General features: G+C 35.2%; 1 protein-coding gene and 1 pseudogene across 7 annotated transcripts; both read right to left on the bottom strand.

Annotated features, from left to right (window-relative positions):
• On the bottom strand, positions 1-22,188 carry LOC308655095 (sulfotransferase 1B1-like). Of its 6 annotated transcripts, none has more exons than XM_081304890.1 (9): positions 21,988-22,188; positions 18,317-18,508; positions 16,621-16,807; positions 16,218-16,346; positions 11,887-11,984; positions 7,204-7,330; positions 6,449-6,543; positions 5,284-5,464; positions 1-2,112 (listed from the first exon to the last, which is right to left on the bottom strand). In XM_081304890.1, exons 3-9 carry the CDS (start codon positions 16,766-16,768, stop codon positions 2,000-2,002), a joined length of 891 nt encoding a protein of 296 aa, XP_081161016.1. In that variant the 5' UTR covers positions 16,769-16,807; positions 18,317-18,508; positions 21,988-22,188; the 3' UTR covers positions 1-1,999. The 6 variants fall into 6 exon arrangements, with proteins under 6 accessions (XP_081161016.1, XP_081161017.1, XP_081161018.1 ...); XM_081304891.1 differs by having other exon boundaries at positions 16,621-16,804; XM_081304892.1 differs by lacking the exon at positions 18,317-18,508 and adding an exon at positions 2,586-2,655.
• Positions 21,323-21,895, bottom strand: LOC308654121 (E3 ubiquitin-protein ligase RNF5-like; annotated as a pseudogene). Its single transcript has one exon. The product of its transcript is annotated as an E3 ubiquitin-protein ligase RNF5-like (transcript).
• Positions 22,189-22,924: the final 736 nt, after the last annotated feature.

Below are 22,924 nucleotides of genomic sequence, written 5' to 3'. Positions count from 1 at the left end.
TAATGTAACTGTGTTTTATTTGGCAATTAAAAGAGAAATAGAGATAAAATTTATTTTTGAAAAATTAATTTGATGGCAGTTTTTTTATGGTTTCAAAACATATAGAGCAGTTCCAAAACTGAATTCTACTAGGAATTCGTGGCATTAAGAGTGAACTTTAAAGTGAGGGAATCAGAATGGATGTTTGAATCATAGATTAAGGAATAAATAGGAGGAAATAACCCATAGAAAAGGAAAATCTAGATTTTGTTTTCCACTCTACATTTAGTGCATAGAAAAATACCTGGAGAATAGATAATCTTACAGTATTTTGTTATTGCTGAACCAAGTCCAGTTAGAAACTTCTTCCTAAAAAGAAAAACTAGGGCATGGGGAAATTATTACATCCTGCTAGTGAAGACAACTAGTGCAGCCAATCTATTGGAAAGATTAAAGTCTAGATCAGAGATTTTTTTCTCAATAACAGACAATAGTTGCAGAAGCCCATATGTGTTAGGCCACATAATCTTAGTGTTAGCAAAGATAACAAAGCAAATAGACACATGATTGGCTTATCTTACTTCCTTCTTAACACCAGTATTAGCTGGAATTAGTTCAAAATATCCCTAAAATCACAGGATTAACTCCCTCAAAATATGTTTATAAAGCACATGAACACAAGTTTTATACCCTGATTTGATTTATAGCATACACTGTAAATGTATAGAAGCAAATATTTCCAGAAGTAGAGGCAATCACTTATAGATTTGAAATATAGAGTTGATTCTATACCACTCTTCTGCTGGGATTAAAAAGGAGTGTAGTTACAGGCTGAAGGAGTGTTTCCAAATATTCCAGACTGAGAGGATATATTTGCAAAACTACGACCCACTGATATCTGTATTATGCCTCAGGGGATCTGAAATGCACTTGAAGTTCCAACTCCTGAACATGAAAGGGACCAGCCCAGAGCACTCTAAGGAGCTTCAGTTTGGGAACGGTGGCTTTGGATTTAATTTGGCACATGCTGATATGAACTTCAGGTAAAAGTTCTTGCTGCACATGGATAGAGGCATAGCTACATGCATGGAAGAACCAGAGTTGAAATATAAATGTTCCCAGGAAACATCTATCAAAGAGTTGAAGCACGTAGCCATAGTGTGGGATAGTAGGTAGGAGGGATACTGGGTCAGGAGGGCAGAGTGAGACTCAGACTAATCTTCCTTGGACAGCAGACTGGAAAATTTTCAGCAGCATTTATAACCCTATCTTGGGTTCTATTAGAGAATCCAAATCTATTTGGAGAAGATGAAAGTGACCAGAGCATGTCCATGTGTGATTTGTAGAAATTGAAAAGGGTCTGCAAGAGATGAGGACTCTCCACAGGAAGCAGGTCCTGGCCCTCACAGAGGCTCTCAGAGACAAGCTCAAGTCCCCAGGGAAGACCTTAGAGAGAATAAGGTAAGTCTTTGCCCTTTTGAGACCTGGACATGAAATAAGGTATAGAAAAAAATATTTTCACTAGATCTGGAACATGAACTGTGTGTTATAGAAATAGAGAAAGATGAGGTATGACGTCAAGAATAGCTTGACACCCAGTAAATAGTGGAATACAGTGTCCTGGGTAAATAATTCAGCAAAGGAAACCAGCAGAGGCAGAAAATACAATGTTAGTTTGAAAAAACAGCATTTCTTAGACCACAGTAAGAGGGAAATGAACTTAACTAAGTCATAAGATATAGGAGACTGAAGAGGGTAAATACTGTCTTATCTGGTCTAATCTAGGAAAAGGGAGCATTGGCCTACAAAAAAGGGAAGGATGGGCCTTGGCTTTAGGGATTTAGGAATCTCAGAGACAGTGGAACAAACTGAAGCCCGGTTAATGATGCTGAAAAATCCAAAGTTTTAAAATCCAGGTCTTTCCTTCCTATAATCATTTGATTGTTCAGCCAAGTCATAACTGCTCTATTTCTAAAAACTGTGAGTCATCTCTTCTTTCTTCAATTTACAGTTCAGCACTTTAAATCTCTATGCAAAATCGAAGTGTAGTTCCAGACATTTCTTTTTTATAAAGGGCATCAAATTTCTCATTTTGGGCCACTGTGAAGTAATTTTTCCAGTCACCAGTAATCCCTAAAAATAAAAAAAAAAAACAAGAAAACATATGAAAAATTAAAATATATCCATTATGAAGGAAAACCTAACATACACCAAAAGAACAATTAGAAGCCATAAGGAAAGTCTTGCTTGTGTATGAAAACTTTAAAGTGTCATTTACTAAAAAAGTTGGAAATTTCCTCCCATTTGTAAATGTGGCTTATAACTAAACACACAATCTAAATTTTAAAAAGTTAGAAGGATTAATTTTTGTATATAAATTCATGGAAGCACAATTTTTTTTCCTGAGATTCTTTTATTTTTTTTTTCTGACTGTTCTGGGTCATGGGATTATCACTGAATCCTCTGGATCAATAATCAGAACTTATTATATATTTCCTGAGTTTCTTTGGGAAAATGTACAAAGAAAAATCATTAGCCCAAAGAACCATGAAACAGAATGTGGATGTATAGTTTTCTAGCATTCATAAATAAAAATATAATGATACCTGGAAGACACTTGTTTTCCCCAAAATTCACCAGGCTTGCACTTGATTTTCAAGTTGGGTAAGAATAGCACTATAAAAATCACACATAGAACATCCCCTGAATATCTTTTTTACAATAAAATTCGGAGGACATAAATGTACATTTAAGCTCTAATACTTGGATGATTATAAAAATTCATTTTTAAAATGAATAAACTGTTAATGTGCTGCTAATATTCTAGGAGGAAAATGCATTTTCCATTTTATGAAATATTGAATTATGAACTATGTTAATTCATGATACCTTAATAAAACTTGCAGGTATTCTCAATGAAAAATATACTCCTAAACAAGGTTGCCGTTCTGCTTATTATAATTTATTTTATGTTTACCAAATGGTAACAGCTCTTTGTAATGTACATGAAGATTTACACAAACATATATGGGGTAGTGTATCAGCAAGGATGTCATTAAAAACACAGAAGAACACAAATTTAAGAAATAAAAAGTTATATGTGAAGCATTCTGGTGATCTTCTGAAATGTGCATCAATTATATAATATATATAAACGCTTTGTAACAATTTTTTAAATAAAGTAAATGCTGGCCAAAGGCCAGATTTTTTTTGTTGCCGTTAGTTGGGACATAGGAATAGACATTGGACATCATCTGTCCCCTCCTTTATGCTGACTATTGTGCCACTAAATGAGGACATTAATTTTTCCCATGAAGACATTTTTCCAATCTGGCTGCGTAAGGTTCCTGTGACCTACTTCACATTGATCCCTTTCCAGCTTTCATTTGTATGATTCTTAGATTCCATTGTTAGCTTTTTGAAGAAAATGTATTCGTCACTTATTCTTGAATGTCCTAAGTATGTGTTGCATGTATGTATGCAGAAAGAGCATATCGTATATGTGAATTACTGAGTAAATACAAGAATGAGTGGACTGAACAGATGAATCTTGAACTATTTAGACCCATATTATTTATTACTTCTTCATGTATTATGTTTATAAAACACCCTAAACGCTTGCATTTGATTTGCTACAATACTCCCACAAAAACTTATTAGATAAGTGTTCAGAGTTTTCCCATTTTGTCAATAATGTAGACAGAACTTTGGCAGGTGAATTAATGTATTCAGTATCATAGATTTTGGCAAATGCATAGCCTGGATATACACTAGATCTATCTACCACAAATGTTTTTTTTCTTTATCACCACCAGAGGAAATGCAAAAACTGACCTCATTATTAGAAAAGCATGTACTCTTCCTGTTGAACTGAAGAAGTTAAATAATCCAGATGAAAGGTTGTTTCCTCTACATGTACATCTTAGTAGATGTCATAGGATGGCATCAATTTTTATCTGATTGGAAGTAAGAAAAATATCTTGGAAAGTACATTCAGTGATCTATCACTGAGAATTTGCTTAAAAAGAGTTTTTAAATTTTCTTCTAGGGAGTGAAAAAAATACATTATATATCTTTTATATATTATATTTTATATTATATATTTTATACATATATTTATTTTTGCTCCAATTATAATGTAATGTTTATAAAGAAAAGTCTGGCTTTCTCTCTTTTACTAGAGCTAATTTTTAAGATGTCATATGCAGTATTTTGCGGGGAAAAAGCTTAATTTGAAAACATTAAGTATATTTTATGTTTTAATGTTATCAAAACCTCTTTAGAAAAGAATTCATTGTATAACTCATTTCAAATTGATGGTTTTCATTCATGTGTTCATGTGCAGAACACATTCATACAGTTATGCTTGCTTCCAAGAACTTTAACTGAAATTCTTCTCCACCCACTCACACAAAAAAGAATATTGAAATTATATGGTGATATAATTATTAGATGGATAAATTCTCAGATTTGAGATAATTTGTTAAGTGTGTTTTTATTAATAGTAACACATTTTACATGTTTCCTATTATAAGTCACAATATACACAATTTTCTTTTTTCTTTTTGTAATTTATTTAGAGACAGGGTCTCACTGAGTTGCTTAGGGCCTCACTTTTGTTGAAGCAGGCTTTGAACTTGTGATCCTCCTGCCTCAGCCGCCCAAGCTGCTAGGATTACAAACATGCACCCAGCCCACAATTTTCATAAATGTGGTAAAATTGTATTTTAACACCAAATTTTATATTCTCCTATGTTAAATCTGGACTTTGTTTCTGTTTCCTGTAATTCAGATAGTATCTGTAAGAAGCAGCAATTTTCCATAGGGCTAAAAAAAAAAAAAAGTCCTTCCTTTTGGTGAAGCTTCTTAGTGAAATAAATGACGACCACTATTTTCTAAATGATGTGGAGGCTGTAAAGAACAGAGTATGGTACTGAGTAAAATTTATATAATACTGAGGAGGAGAAAGGGGCCTATGCCAAGTTAGACAAAGAATTAAAGAAGAATGAAGACATTGTATTTTCACCACAATTCTCCAAAACCACTTCTATGTAGCAGAACAGTAAATAACAGGGGAAATACTCCTCAGACATTTATTGTATTCTACAAACAGCTTTATACACATTACTTCATTTAATAATGTTGATGCAAATTGAGCACCTTTTGGTGCTAGGTATTATTAGAGTCCTATTTTTCACAGGTGAATAACCAAACCCTAAACAAGTTAAATAATGCACGAGAGATCACAGAGCTAATCCTCCAGAAGAAAGTAAAACAGGAGGTTAAAATGAGCAAAGTGTTTACCTTTGCGCATGAAAGGAGATTTGCTGTGATCCATTACTGCAGTGGGCAGGTGTGTGTAATTCACCAGAGGATTGTCCTTCATCGCTTCAAATGAGGTGTGATGGATGATCTTATCCAAGACCTCATCATTCAGGTTCTTCTCTAGAAATCCAGTAATCTTCTTGATTTCCTCCTTTGTATTCTATCAGTGGGTAAAACACACATCCAAGGAAATGATGGGAGTATAAATGACTATCATAATGTAAAAAAACACAAATTTATAATTTTCTTATGGGTTGACCCCAAATGTTGAAGGAAATTTATAATTAGTTGGGTTCATTCTCCATAATTTTTTTAAGTAATTAAAATTATTGAAGATTTGAAATTTTCCTTGAAAACTAACAGAACATGTTTGGGCATAAAATATATATATACATACATATATATATATATATATTTTTTTTTTTTTTAAATAGAAGACTCCAGGGATCAGTGGTACTGTGTTTGCCTTGCATGCTTGAGGCATGGGCTCAATCTAAGCACCTCAAAAAAGTATAAAAAACAGACAAGATTATAAGGTGCAAGGATATCAAGAACTAAATTACTCATTAACTATTAAGAATAAAATGAACAAAATATGAAAAGTGGGTCATTCTCAGTTGCTAATGATGAAAACTCACCTTTGTAACTTCATTAAAAGCAAAAAAATCTCCATGGATAGATCTAGAAGATTTGGGGGAACTCAAACTGAAGTTTAGAAAGATGAGTTACAATTTACCGAAATGCATTGCCTATTCCTGTGTTGGACAGTGACATAAATATTCATGGGGAAAGTGAGCCTGGATGTGATCGAAAACATTTCAAAAAGAAAAACAACTGAGTCAATGGACAGTATACAGAGGATGATCATGGGTATGAAATCTGGGGAAATTTAGGAGACAATTTCAAAAGGAAAGGATGCTCAAAGAAACACAGTGGTTAAGGAATGAGAGGAATGAATATACGTCATTGATTTCTCAATTAGAAAATTGTTAATGACTCTATCAAGATTCAGATAAGCAGACATGGAGGATAGGAAAGCAGTGATATTATTTTGGACTTGAGACAGTTTCAAAAATAAAGATTAATCATTTTGCCCTAGGACACGGCAAAGATATTATCCATTATAAATATCCGCCACTTTTACCTCTTTCATATCTTCATAGTACAAGAAAAGTATCGGATGTTCTTCCTTTTTCTTCCACCAGCTCTTAACGTGATTAAACCAAGAACCATAGGCCACTAAAACCAGAGAAAAGGTCCATTTCCATAACATTCATCAAATCATTTTTTTTCTGAACAATAAGTTAAATTGTAAAGACTTTTTGTGGAATTTAGTAATCATAGGAATTGAGAATATAAGATCAATTTTAAGAGGTAAAATTAGCCATTTATGGATGTGCAAGCAAATAATTTTCTTTAAATATGAAATACAAAGGAAACATTTCAGATAAAAATACAATGACTGCCAATAAATTATATTCAGTCTCACATGGAAGGAAACTATTCTCATACAAATGTTTTCTATCAAGTATCTATTACAAATGCAGGTGTAACAGAGCCAACTAATGATTTGAGCAAGTTAAGCAATGTCTATTGTGAGCACAGACTGAGAACAGATTTCTAGCAACTGAGAAAGGATTCTAAAATACTTTCATTATGCTAGTGATCGATATTAGGTCAGTTGACTAATTTTCTAAAATGGAATTTGAATGTATTTGTGCTGAGTTTGAAATATTTATTTAAAAAAATAAGTTTTGAAATGAAAATCCATAACGGTACTGGCTAACAGTACTGTTTAAAATTAAATATATATATATATATATATATATATATATATATATATATATATATTAAAGTTCATATATATATATATGAATTTTAAGCTAAAGATCACTTAACCATTTCCAGTCATGAATTTCTCCAGATATTCTTCCCATGTTCCAGGAAGAGGGTGTAAATTATTCATTAAGTCAAAATGGTAAAATGATACTGCAACATCCTTGGCATTTCGAGCAACATAAATCATCTGCAGGAGAGAGGAAAAAGAAAATAAAATGAAAGTTATTCACAAAAGAAAACAAACAAACAAACAAAAAACCCACTCATAGATAATTAAAATGGCAGAGTGCTTTTTCCTCCTAGAAACTGTGAACCATAATGCTTCTTCATCAACACTTCAAATATAGAATTAATTTAAGTGATTTTTCTGGTAGAGCAATGTTTTTTATGAGATAAGAAGCAGAAAGTTCTGAGGGCTTTGGAAAAAGCCTTGTCAGTTTCTGGCTCCTTTGACTCTGGGATCCATGAATAAACAGCGACATCTTCAGGAAGAACAGAGAATAACAAGCAAATTGAAAGTAAGAAAATTGTGAGTCTTTGGTGACCTTATTTCTACCGCTTAAGTATCTGAAGCATACAACAGGTTGAAAAAGATAAAGGTTAAGGAGGAAACAGAAAGCAAGGACAGGCATGAAAATGAGTTTTTAGGGGCATTCAGTTCAAAAACTGGAAGACACAGATCCATTCGCCCCTGCTTTTCTCCTCTAAGGATCACTAAAGCCCTAAAAACTTAACACAGTGATATAGGAACTCTGGAACTGAATAACCTGAGGAAACTAATATAGTAAGCTCCCTCTGGATTTTCTTTTTATCTCCTGTATGCTCTTGAACTGGACAACAAGGAGCTTTGTGACCTGGAACCTTTAGCAAGTATAAACCAAATAAAACAAAACCTAATTTCTAGACAAAAGATCATAAAATAAGAAGCCCAAAAAGACATAGCGGAAAATCCCAAACTCTGTTCTATACTTGGGCCCATCTACATGACCTGATGCCCCGGACTTTCCCAGCTTCTGATCCACAGTTGAAGCCCCTATGAGTAGTTCCATGTACCACAGCAGCAAAGCTCTGTTTCTGCATGCTCTCCACCAGGTGGCACAAGGAGACGCAGACATCAAGGCTCTGTCCTCCTTTAGTGGTTCAGTCAGTACTAGCCAGTGATCCTAGGAGGTATCATTTGCCTCTGCATAAGGCATGAGCAGGGACAAAGAAAGATCACCAACAACCCCAGAATGTCAACACAACAAGAAAAACATTGCACAGACTTAGGGAAAAAAAAACTCCTATAGGAACAAAGTCCCCAAAATACAGTAAAAATCTATATGGTAAACCTCAACAGGGTGAATAACTACTAAAACTAATCCTAAAAACATAGTCAAAATATCCAGGATATAAATAGAAATAATCTTTCTTTCTAAATACTAGGAAAATTACAATTTAAATGTAGAAAGACAATAGACACCAATACTGAGATGAATTGAATTCTGAGTTATCTAAACAGGATTCTAAATCAACTTCATAAGATGTTATAGCACTCAATTAAATTTTTTCTTTAAACAAATGAAAACATAGATAGGAAAGATGTGTTATACATGAAAAGTTTTATATACATGGAAATAATAGACCTAAAATCTACCATAACTGAAATAAAAACAGCTTACTGGGTGGACTTAATAATACAGTAGCCATAATAGAGGATACAATTAGCAAACCTGAAGATACATCAATAGAAGTAACTTGATGTAAACAACACAGAGAAAAAAGACTGAAGAGAAATGAACAGAATCTTAGGGATCTGTGAAACCATAATGAAAGATCTCTCAGTCATATATTCAGAACTCCAGAATAATAGGAGAAAGAAAAAAACTGAAAAAATATTTTGGAGAATTAATGACTAAAACCTCCTAAATTGTTATGGCTTGTACATGAGGTGTCCCCCAAAAGCTTCTGTGTTAATACAAAGAAATCCAGAGGTAAAATGATTGGATTGTGAGAGCTGAAATTAATCAGTCCATCCTACTTTGAATGGACTAACTAGGTGGTAACTGTAGGCAGGTGGGGCATGGCTGGAAGAGATGGGTCACTGGGGGCATGCACTGGAAGGGTTCAGCTTCCCTGTGGTTCCTTCCTCTCTCTTTCTCTGTTTCTTGGTCACCGTGAATAGAGCAGTGCTCTTCCACCACGTCCTTCCTCTATGATGTACTACCTCACTTTGGGCCTAGAGCAATGGAGTCAGTCCACCATGGAACATCCTTTGAAACCCATGAGCCCAAAATATCTCTTCTACCTCTAACTTGCTCTATTCAGGTATTTTGGTCACAGTAACAAAATGTCACAGCTAAAACTCATATATATTAAAACAAAACTATAGATCCAAGAAGCCAAATTAACTCCAAAAAGGAGAAACCAAATAAAGTCAGACCAAGACAACTTTGTTAATAAACTTCTAAATATAAGGGCAAATAAAAACCTTAAAACCAGCCAGAGAGATACCACATTGCCTTTTAAGGATCATTAATGTGAATGGCAATGAATTTCTCATTCAAAATCATGAAGGCCAAAAAGAAGTGGCAAGATACTTTTCAAGTACAGAAATCAAAATATTGTCAACTGCATATCTGTATGCAGGTAAAACTCTACTTCCAGCAGGAAGGGAAATAAGACATTATCAGACAAGGTGTATGAAAAAAAAAGCTCTTACTTACAGACCTATCTTAAGGAAGGGCTAACCAAAGCTCTGAAGAGAAAGGAAATAACCACAGAAGAATGGAATCTTCAGAAAGAAAAAAAGAGCAAGAAAATGGGTTAAAGAGAAGTAAACAGAATGTCTTTGACTTGGCAAGTTTTTTCTTCATATTTTATAATTGAAGCAAAGGTTAAAAGAACATCTGTTGAGGCAATTTATTCATGTCCAGGAAAACAGTTCAGACCATTATGTTTAACACATGGAGAGGGTATAGGAAATAAAATTGAAGTAAGAAAATGTTCACAACAATAGTCTATGATAAGTTATGTATGTTTATATGTTTATAGTAACATCTAGAGCAGTCGCTGAGAAAACCATATCTAAAAACAAAACAAAAAAAGAACAAAAACCTCAAAAACATTAAAAATAAGTGAAAATGACCCTCTTAAAAAACATTCTGGTAAAGTAAGAATGGAAAAATGCAGAAACAAAGATATGACAACCAAAAAAAAAGAAAAAACATGACAGATTTCAGTTTTAAAATGTCAATTTTCTTTCAAGGTAAATGGTATAAGTATATGAATTTAAAGACAAATTGACAGAAAGAAAAACTAGGAGTGTCTATGTGAGTATTAGACAAGGTAAAATTCAGTAGAAAAAATTACTAGGGACAAGAAAGGACATTGCATAATGACAAAAGGATGAACCTACTGGGGAGATCATGCAATCCTAATGCCCAAGCACAAAAAAATATAACTTCAGAACACACAGAGCAAAACCTAGTAAAGCTGAAATCAGCAATAGGCAAGTCAAAATTTATAGCTGGGTGCATTTATACTCTACCCTCACCAACTGACCAAACCACCAACCGGTAGAAAACAAGCAAAGACAAAGAATTGAATAATATTATCAAGCGATGGGGTCTAACCAAAATTTATAGAATGTTTCAACCAAAAAATAAAAATGCACATTCTTCTCAAATGCCCATGGAACATTCACAAAAATAGAGATAAAATATAAGATATTTTAAAAACTAAAAATTATATAATGTATGGTCTTTGATGAAAATGGAATCAAACTAGAATGCAATAACCAAATTGCAACATGAAAATTTTTAAACACTTGGAAATTAAAGAACACACTTTCAAATAATCCTACAGTTAAAAAAATTGAATAAAAACATTCATAGTACTGAATGAAAATCAAAGTACAACATATCAAAATTTGTGAGATGTAACCAAAGCAATTCTGAGAGGAAATTACTGCACTAAATTCTAACTCTAGAAGAAAGGCACCAAATTAATAATCCACATGTTTATGTGAATAAATTAGAAAAGGGAGGGTAATTAAATACAAACAAGCAGGAGAACAATAATAAAGATAAAAGAACAAATTCATGAAAATAAAAGTAGAAATATAATGGAAACAAAAATCTATTTTTAAAAATAAAATTGATAACCTTCTAGCAAGAACAACAAAGATAAAAGAAAGAAGATCCAAACAACTAAGATAAAGAACAAAACAATGGGTAGTATAACAAATCCTAAAATCACTATAAGAATAATATAGGTATATATTATATGAATAATTTTTCATTAATAAGTTCAACAACTTGGAAAATTTCTCACAGATAACAAACTAGCAAACTAGCAGGTAAGATAAAATAGATAACCTGAACAGCATTATAGTTATTGAAGAATTTAATTTGGAATTTAAAACTTACTGCAAAGCAAACATGAAGGCACTAATAAATGTTCACTGAAGAATTTTACCATACAATTAAGAACCAGCACTCTTATGTTAAGTTTTTGTAGAAGGCCACATTATCCAGAGGAATGAAAGTACTAACACTGTCCTTAGGTGAGGATTCTGTTGCTACTAAAGTTTAGATAACTTAAACATGGAAGCTTACACTAATTTTTAAAAATAGAAACAATTCCTCATATAGCTCAGTGGTCATGGTCACAAATCAATTAAACATGTGGCCATTTTCTTACTATGTGCATGGTAAAGAGACAGGGTCACATTTTAAAATCAGCTTCCAGTATAGCATCTACCTTGCAGTTGTTCTCCCAGAAAGACTTAGGAAGAAGGTCAGTTGGTAGATGTGTCTTCACAAGACGAGGTGATGGATTCTTCTCTAAGTGTTCTATACCTGGGGAATTTTAGTTTGGCATTTAGAAATATTAGAGTCTCCAAGGAGCCTGTATTTTCTCATCTTCCCAACCAATATTTCAAGACGTTTTGAGCAGCATATCATGTAATTAAATGCTGTACCAATTCATTTCTCTGTATTCCAAGGGGGAGTGTTGTGTAATAGTTGAGTGTTCAATTTGAGACTATCCTTCCTGTGTTCAAATACTATTACTTATTCATTTTTGAGATATTTAAAAAATATTTGAGTCTCCATGCTTCATTTCCCCTTTCTCCAAATCGGGGGATAGAAATGCCCACTTTAGTAATTTGAAGTTTTATCCTCTCTCGAAGCTCTTTATTCCAATAAATTTTAAGGTATTATGCATCCTTCCTTTGTTTTTCACAATATTATTTATATTCAATATAACATTAAAATTAACTTCTTATCCTATATAATATTTTCACCTTCTGCATAGAAAGGTCTACCCACATAAAATTGCATCTGATTACACACTGAAAACAATAATTGTTTCTGTTGTATGCAATGATTGCTTTATTGTGGGGGGAAGGAGATGCTGGGAATTGAACTCAGAAGCACTGGATCACTGAGCCACATCACCAGCCCAATTTTGTATTTTATTTAGAGACAGGGTCTCACTGAATTGCTTAGGTGCCTTGCTTTTGCTGAGGCTGCCTTTGAACTCTTGATCCTCCTGCCTCAGCCTCTCGTGCCACTGGGATTATAGGTATGTGACACTGCACCAGGCTGCAATAATTTCTTATATATGTTAAAAGTCTCTCAGTTGCCATTATGACACTCTCTTCACATGTTCTATATGATACATATTTAAGTTTGTTTACTTTTTTAGTTACTTTTGCCATACCTCCTACCCATCCTCACCCCCAAACACACTCAATACAATGAATATTCCAGCAGAACAGGAAAGTAACTCATATTCTTCACCCAGGGATGTCCAGTAGAGCAGAGTGGACAGCACATGATTAGCATTAAGAAGAACCTTCTTATGTCAATAAAAATAGGATTGGCAGAAGCAAAATGTCCAGTTAAATTTTAATTTTATATTAAAAAATAGATCTTGTTAGCATAAATATCTCCCATACAACAATGGTTACTTTTCTGAATTTTCAATTTAATTGAGTTTCTTGTATATTATCTGAAAACATTAATTAGAGATGTATAAAATTCAACTAGGTATTTTATTATACTTCTAATGTGGATGCAGTCACTTTATCAATCACAGAGAAATGAGAAATTGTAATTTTCCATAATTCACTCTTCCCAAATGTCCATGAAATGAACTTGCTTCTGTTATTTTTATGAAGTCTTCTCATATCTATTTTTCCAGGTCTCTCCCTCAGCTTCCCTGTAGTATTTCTTTCCCTTCTCTATCTTACAATCATTTTGCCATATGAGTATCTTTAAATGAGCCCTTTATATCCACAAACATGCATGCTAAGAAGACACAAAGACATCACAATAATCCCCATTCAGGCTCCAGAGTAAATCTGAAAGCCAGAGTCTATCCTCATCTCCTAGCTGAACAACTATTCCCTCTCTGGCAGCCCTACCCAGCATTCCTCAAATCCTAACCCTGCTTCATACCAATGATCCTTGACTCTTTGTCTCAGATTATTTTTGATCAATCACTTTTTCATTTCACACTTTCCTTTGGCTGAGCAATATTCCATTGTGTGTAATGTACCACATTTTCTTTACCCATTCATCTGTTGAATGGCACCTAGTTTGGTTCCATAGCTTAGCTATTGTAAATGGAGCTGCAGTGAACATAGATGTGGCCAATCACTATAGTATGCTGATTTTAAGTCCTTTGGGTATATGCTGAAGAGTGGGATAAATGGGTCAAATGATGGTTCCATTCCAAATTCCAAATTTTCTGAGGAATCTGGATTTGAAGTCTTACCTCATTGTGGAACTTGCCTCAACATAATCCTTCAGTTTCCAGACTTATCAGTTTGCCCTTAGCCTACAACCACAGTAAGGACTGATACCCTTTCAGTTGATCCCTGCCTGCCTATGGAAGTTATTAGTCCAGCCTATCTGCTGAGGGATACATCCTCCATGGGAGAGGGTTTGGATTCTGCTCTTGACATTAATAGGAAGGTTTACCACCATCCATCTTCTTATCTCTGGTTTCCAGAAGCACTCAAGAGACAAACTTCCCTTCAGCTACCCTTCAATCACGCCTATAGGACTCCATGCTCTTTCCCTCCCTTCTAGGTAAATGACACTTTCTTTTCCGTGTCTTTTGGCAACTCTCATTCCCCTACCAAGCCTCCACATCTTGGTGGTTTCCACAGAGTTCTGTTCTTCTCATGTTTTCCTGCTATTTTTCCTTGGGCAATACCATGAGTTTCTTTTTTTTTTTTTATCTTCCATCATTTTATTTTATTTTATTTTATTCTTTTTTATTGGTTGTTCACAACATTACAAAGCTCTTGACATATCATATTTCATACATTAGATTGAAGTGGGTTATGAACTCCCAATTTTACCCCAAATGCAGATTGCAGAATCACGTCAGTTACACATCCACAATTTTACATAATGCCCTATTAGTAATTGTTGTATTCTGCTACCTTTCCTATCCCCTACTATCCCCCCTCCCCTCCCCTCCCAACTTCTCTCTCTACCCCATCTACTGTAATTCATTTCTCTCCTTGTTTATTTTCCCATTCCCTCTCCCTTCATTTCCATGCAATTTAAGGGAAATACCATGACTTTCCATGCTAGTTATGCTGTGGCCCTAATGCATATATTTCAACATGTTCCAAATACTATGATTTTAATTCATTATTTAAATTTCTCAGTGCCTTCTCAAACCTACCATTTCAAAGCTGATTATTAATTGTCTTACACCCAGATGTATTTCTGTCCAAATATTTTCCATAGTAGTAAATGGTTCCATAGTCCACTTGATTGTTTTTAATAAAACTATGGGAATCACCCTTAATTATTACATTTCCCTTATATTTCTTATACAGTTCATCAATACAATAGATACAACATGTATCTTGTTTGGAATCTTCAATTCCATCTCTCTCAGAAGTCAGTGGAATAAGTACATTTTAAATAATAAAAATAACACAGCTTTATATCTCTTCCTTGCTTAAAATTCTTCTTTTGCACTGTTTAGAATAAAATTGAAGACCACATTAAGAATCACAAGCCTCACATAATTTATCCTTGCTTAATCTCTGCTTTACATGCCTATTTCCCCTCTTTCAGTGGTCATTTTTTAGTTCGTGTCCTACACCAGGGTAATTTCTACATCAAGGTGCTTATGCCAGCCTGGTGAGGTGGCACATTCCTGTATGGCATAGAAGGCTAATAAGGCAAAAAGATTGTGAGTTCAAAGCCAGCCTCAGCAAAATTAGGCATTAAGCAACTCGGTAAGACCCTGTCCCTAAATAATATACAAAATAGGGCTGGGATGTAGCTTAGTGGTTGAGTGTCCCTGAGTTCAATCCCTGGTACCCTTCCACTCCAAAAACAAAAAAAAAAAATAGACTCTTATGCCTAATGCTTTACCTTCTTGGAATGTGCTTTTTCCAACTTTGTGCATAGTTTTGAGTTTTAATTCCAGCAACTGCCCCTAATATCCAACCTAAAGGAAACTCTCCTATTATTCTCTTTCCTAGCATCTGATACTTTATAAAAACTAATAATATTGAGATGTTATTAATGTATTCACAATTTCATTGTCAAAATACATTTGTAAGCTTCCCGGGTATAAATATATAAGTTAATAATCATTTTGTAACTGACTAATAGCACAGTGAAGTTCTTAAGAAGTACTCAATAAATATTTGTGAAATGAAAAACAAATTTTATTAATAAATTCTGTTCTTAAAACAGAGTTGGTACTTCTTTGCCTATTAAATTACAAGAATGTCCCAAGTTTGAAATGATTGTTTCATTGTGACAAATTCTGTATGATAAAAGTCAATGAAGCATGAGGAATGCTATTAATATTATTAACCAAATTTTTAACTGCTTTGTACTCTTGAACTCTTTCATCTTTTATATAATACCTGGATATGCAATAGAATAAGCAACAGTTCTTTATATGACTTGGTAATACTATTGCTTGCAAACTCTCATGTCATGCTGCCAAATCTATGAATTTCTTTGAGTGGCTATCACGAATATAATAATACACATCTATGTAAACAATACTACAAAATTACAATGACCAGGTGACAAATTTACCTGATATATTTAATCCAGGAACAGCCATTTCCAGCATGGGAACTTTAGTAGTAATAACATCTCGCTTACATTTTTCAACATCTCCACCACTTAGAACCATGTCCAAGATTTCACTAATCCAAGTGGTACCTGTAGGGGAAAAAAAAGGAATTATTTTTATAGTAAGCACCTAATTATAGTAGGAAAAGTGAAAGCCTGCCATCTTACTATAATCTATTAGAAAAAAAAGTAATCCTGAGTTTCCATTTCTATACCACAATGTTCATTTTAATACACTGGAAAGAGATAGTGGCACTGAGGGATAGGAATGTTAACTTCACGTAGGATGATATTTTACAGAGAAGTTGATTCCAGAAAATGAAAGTTGAAGTCAGACCTGCATCAGTCAGGCTGCAGAGCTCACCTGATTTGGGGTAAGTGGCTATCACAATGTCATCTGGCCTGCTGCGGAACTGTTCAATCCTTTCCCAGTTGTGCGCAAAAGCATAGACCATGGGGTAACCATGGACCATCTTCAGATTTTTTCTCAGGACATCACTTTGGGAGGTCATTTTTATAGCAGATTGTACAAATACTTAACAGACTTCCTACTGACAGTAAAATCATAGAGAAATAAAGATATTAGAAATCAGAATCTGAGTGAAAAATATCATCCTTTACACAGTGCAATATAACAGAAAGCAAAATTGACCTTTAACACATGGAGTCCACAAAGATCTAAAGGCAAAGTACATTTTTGTAAGCATAAACATACAAATTGCAACAGTAGCAAATTGCTCAGCAACAGAGAACAAAGGTCTTTAGCAGAAACTTTGGAAACAAATAGGAGTACACATCTTATATTCATTTTAAAATCATGTTTCATAGAAATAGGCTAAAAGATCAGGATTTACACAAATCAAATCTTTCATAATTATCAGTTTAGTTGTAACTTATTTTTCCTTAAAGGAAGTCTATTCTCATTCCTACCCTTTCTCTGTAGAAAATTCATGTGTTTTCTCTGTCTACTTCTAGGATTGTTTACCTTATACTGGTTTTGAGCAATCTAATTATGGTGTTTCTTGGCGTCATTTTGTGTGTGTGTGTGTGTGTGTGTGTGTGTGTGTGTGTGTTTACAAGCATACACTTCAGCTATACTGAGTTTGATGGAAATGTGAGCTACGGTTTCTATTAAACTTGGATAATATTAGCCATTATTTCTAATTTTTATTTTTATTTTATAGTACTATTTTACATTTATCAAATTAACTAACAACTATTATTCAAACTGCAGTCCATGTACAATCATAATATGCTATTGGTCTCATCTGAGAGTTTGTTGTAAATATGGAATCTCATGTACCAATCTAGAATCAGATTTTTGAATTTTAGCATAATATTCAAATAATCATTTTCTCCTTAATATTTGAGAGGAAACTTTAAATCACCTTTAACTTAGTCTTCAGTGATATAGGGTGTGTATAAATGATTTATCACAAAGAATTCAATGGCTTCTAGAAAATAAATTGCATTGATTTTGGTAACATGCAGTTTTTTCTATTTTTTTTTTCTTTGAACCAGGGTTTGAACTCAAGGGGACTAGACCAGCGGGCCACATTCCCAGTCCTATTTTGTATTTGATTTAGAGACAGGATCTCACTGAGTTGCCCAGTGCCTCATTTTTGCTGAGGCTGGCTTTGAACTCATGATCTTCCTGCCTCGGTCTCCAGAGCTGCTGGGATTATAGGCCTGTGCCACCCCATTTGGTCTTTCCTAATTCTTACCCACTCTGAATATACACCTTTCATACTGTAGATGACGTAAAGAAACAGAGCTTTAGAGTATATTCCCAAAGACACATAAAAGGAGTGGCAACCCAAGAATGGATTTTTACTGTATACTTAATCATTCTGCACACTGACTATGGGCCCAACCTAGAGTTAAAAGTTGTCTCAAGTCTCTCATTCAAATAGGGTGTTCACAACTTGTAAGGGCATTTTTCTTCAATGAAGAAATTCCTCTCTGACTAAAAGTTCAGGCTGTTTATGCTCAAAGAATGTTGCCAGAGAAAGATGGAATGAGTAACAAAACACAGTAAGGGGGCCAATTCTAACACATACCAGTCACATCTGGGAAGTGGGTGTGGCCAAATCAGGAAGCTCCAAGAGATTAGACCTGAGTTAGCATCACTTATCCTAATCATTGGCTGATGGTGAGTTCAGAATTGTAGGGGGAGGGCCACACAGAGGGGAGGGCTGGAAAACCTAAGATGATTAGTGTCATTGACCAGATGTGCAGGAAGAGGGTTGTCACTAAAAATTTAAAAAATATATAGTTTTTAAAAACCTTTTAAACCCACAGAACAGTGACAGGCAATCTTTGTGGTGACAAATTATAGTCTCCATGACATATGAAATCTTTCTGTTCAAGTTGAGCCATAGGCTGGAAATTAAAATGTCTAAGATCAAATTAAGGAAGATGAATGGATTAAAAGAAAAAAACAATGCCCCTCTTAGGAGAAATGGAGTCATTTGCCATTAAAACTAAATGACTCTTAAGAAACCCAGAATAGCCAAAGCAATCCTTAGCAAGAAAAGTGAAGCAGAAGGCATCACAATACCAGAACTTAAACTATACCACAGAGCTATAGTAACAAAAATGACTTGGTATTGGCACCAAAATAGACTTGTTGACCAATGTTACAGAACAGAGGACACAGAAACATAAACACACATAAATACAGTTATCTCATACCAGACAGGAGTACCAAAATCATTCACTGGAGAAAAGACAGCATGAATTTTAGCATGATTTTCAAATAATCATTTTGCCCTTAATATTTGAGAGGGCACCATTCAACAAATGATGCTGGCAAAACTGAAAATCCATATACAGCAAAATGAAATTAAACCTCTATCTCTCACTCTGCTCAAAAATCAACTCAAAGTGGATCAAAGACTTAGAGACTAGAACAAAGAGCCTGGGCCTAAAAGAAGAAAAAATAGATCCAAATCTTCACCATGTTGGCCTGGGATCTGACTTCCTTAACAAGACTCCTAAAGTGTAAGAAGTAAAATCAAGAATTAATAAATGGGATGGATTCAAATTAAAAAGTTTTTTATTAACAAAGCAAATAATAACCTGAGGAGAGACCCTATAGATTGTGAGGAAATCTTTACCACATACACCTCTGATAAAGCATTAATCTCTAGGACATATAAAGAACTCAAAAAACTTAAAATAAAACAAAACAAAACAAAAAAAAAAAACACAAATAACCCAATCAATAAATGGGCAAAGGAACTGAACAGATACTTCACAGAAGAAGATATACAATTGATCAGCAAATATATGAAAAAGTGTTCAACATCTCTAGTAATTACAGAAATGCAAATCAAAACTACTCTAAGATTTCATCTCACTCCTGTCAGAATGGCAATCATGAAGAATACAGGCAACAATAAATGTTGGTGAGGATGAGATGAAAAAGGTACACTCATACATTGCTAATGGGACTTTAAATTAGTGCAACCACTATGGAAAACAGTATGGAGATTCCTCAGAAAACTGGAAATGAACCATTTGATCCAGCTATCCCACACCTTGGTTTATACCCAAAGGACTTAAAATCAGCATACTATAGTGATGCAGCCACATCAATGTTTACAGCAGCTCAATTCACAACAACTAGACTATGGAACCAACCTATTGAAGTGTCCCTCAAGAGATGAATGAATAAAGAAAATGTGGTATATACACGCAATAGAAAATTACTCAGCTTTAAAGAAGAGTGAAATCATGGCATTTGCCAGTAAATGGTTAGAATTGAAGAATATCATGCTAAGCAAAGTAAGCCAATCCTATAAAACCAAAGGCCAAATATTTTCTCTAATATGCAGATGCTAATTCACAATATGATGGGGGAGCACTAGGGAAGAATAGCAGCACCTTAGATTGGGTAGAGAGAAATGATGGGAAGGGAGGGGAGGAAATGTGGGGATAGGAAAGACAGTATGAAAATGAAACAGACATTATTACTGTGTGTATATATGTGACTAGAATATGATTCTGCAACATGTACACCCAGAAAAATGAGAAATTACATGTCATCTATGTATGATATATCAAAGTGCATACATGCATTCTACTGTCATGTAGAACTAATTAAAATAAATGAAAAAAATTTAAAGCTAAAATTAAAAAAAAACTAAATGACTCTTAATAAAAACACACATTCTTTAATTCATTCCACAGTAACAAAATTTGACTCTATCAGGTCCACATCCAGTTTCAGCTCCTGGAATAAATGTAGTAAACAACACAGTCTGTATTCTGGAATGTGCTTCAGAGTGATGTGTGTGTGTGAGTGTGTGTGTGTGTGTGTGTGTGTGTGTGTAGAAGACAGGGAAAGAAAAGAAAGACGAGGCCTTAAAGAGGATTTCTTTATCCTGAAGTGCCTTGATTTCTCAAGAGAAGATCTCCAATCCTGGCAATGCTTCAGAAGCATTCCACTGAACCCAGAAAAATATGTGAACATTGAAAACTTGAAAGATTCTTCATGACATAAACAACAGAACTGAGTTTCCCATGGGAAAAAAAATTAGAATTATGCAAAGAACAATCAAATTAGGAAACTGCTCAAAACAGAAATTATTCTTTTTTTTTTTTTTTTTTTTTTTTACATTTTACCTTTTTTATTGAACTTGTAATAAAGGAGGTAGTGGGGGGGGAGTGGGTGTTTAAAGTCAAAACTCATATTAGGCACTGGGGAGAGAAAAATTAAATTAAATCAACAAGAGGAATGGAGGAAAGTCAGAGGGAGCATTGCCCACCTTTCAACATCAAATCAAGAAATCAGGGGAAGCAAAACATTAGGTGAGAGGAAAAAGGGCACTCTTTTCAGTCTGCCCTCCTTCCACAGGGCTGGGAGTTACTACCCAGCAAGGGAGAGAGAGAGTTCAGAGGCTGGTCTCTCATCCTATGCACAGTTGTTGCTACTCCTTCCCATGCCCTCCTGGAGAGTGGTCTCAACCAACAGAAATGGAGGGGTCAGGGAATGGGGTTCCAGAAGTAAGGAAGGGTCAGCAGGGACCCCCAATACTGATTCTCCTCTGGCTGGAGGTGGGCAGGAAGAAGACAGCTCAAATACTGAGCAGCCAGAAAAAGAAGAAAATGGCGAGAAACAGGAAGAGGGAATCCTGCCAGCTGGAGGCCGGTGACCCTGTCCCAGATCCACACCTGCACCCCCGCGGAAAGGCTCATGAGCATTGAAGACAGTGGTGAAAAAGCCAAAGGGAAAAGCACCAACACCAAATGAGAAGTGAAAACCCCCGGTATCACCAAATGGCTGGAATCCCCCTCTGCTCTCTGGAGCTGGTCGCTGGCCCTGGGGGCGGGGTGGAGTTTTCAATCTGGGATCCTGGGGCTTCTGGCTCCCTCGCCCATAAAGCGGGACAACCTTCTCTCTGCTGATACCAGCTTTACACACTGGGCACTCTTGCCGCTCTGGCCGTGTCTCCAGCCACTGATGAAGACAGGGCCAACAGTACAGGTGGCCACACACACTGACCACAGCTTCCCGAGCGGTCTCCAAACATATATTACATTCGAAGGTCGCGCCCGCCCCGCCCCGCTCGCGGTTTGGCCCTTCGGGGCCCCCGTCCTCCTCTTCTGCTGCTGCCATGGCCGGTTCTGTTTCGCCCCCCGCCCCCCGCCCAGAAATTATTCTAACTAGCATAATGCTCAGTAGATATTGGACAAAATCTTTAAGAGATTAAAAAGAAAATTTTACCTTTCAATGTAGCCTCTTCTCCAGAAAGTGAACAAGTGTAAGGACAGAACCCAGCACTGCAGTCAAAAGTGGTAGCATTCTCCGATTCACCGGCAGTTACGTAGTGACCAGTTTGAACTGCGCGCGCACACACACACACACACACACACACACACACACACACACTCGCAGAGCAGCCCTGCTGTCTCCACAGCTGGCAGAACCAGGAAGCCCGGAAAAGGAAATGGAGGAGGGTGGTGACCAGAAGTGAGCTCAGGCCAAGTTTGCTTAGAACTGAATTCCCTCACAGGCTGCAAAGGATCTGAAGGAAGTGCAGAGGGAAAGCACATGCAGAGTCAGTGGGTCAGAATATTTTGCCTCACTACTAAGAATACCTTCTAATAATTTCAACCATGATGAAAAGTGGTTGTGATGTACATGTATGTTTTCATCTAGACAAAACATGAGTTTCCAATATGATGGAAAGATCAAGTGTAACAAAGATACACCGAAGATGAACATTTATTTGGAGAGCAGAAACAGAGATGGTTTCATAATGCTTTTTGTCACCCTATTCATTTCAACAACCTCTCAGCTTTTTTTTTTTTCTTTTTATAATGCTGACTGACTCATTTAAATAGATAAGGAGTAAACTAGAAGCTGGTAGTGTGCATGAAGGGGAAAAATTGGGGGCTCAGAAATATACCTTTGTCCTCCACCACTTAAGTACCCATGAGATTTTCTTTATTCCACTTGCTGAAATGAATCCTTTGGTTAATTGCATTCAACTCAAATTTAGCTACAATGACAATCACTAAGCCATTGCTGAGTGGCTAAACTTGTGTAGCCCAAGAAAGTCAGGAAACTGTGAAAGAAACCAAAACATTCTGTTACACCAGCAATTTTATTTACAGATTCTTAAGGAAATTTTTCAAGGGCATTGTGATTTTAGCATATG

Source organism: Spermophilus citellus, assembly GCF_964194105.1.
Source record: "Spermophilus citellus genome assembly, chromosome: 8".
Lineage (NCBI taxonomy): Eukaryota > Metazoa > Chordata > Mammalia > Rodentia > Sciuridae > Spermophilus > Spermophilus citellus.
This window is presented reverse-complemented; position numbering and strand designations above follow the sequence as displayed.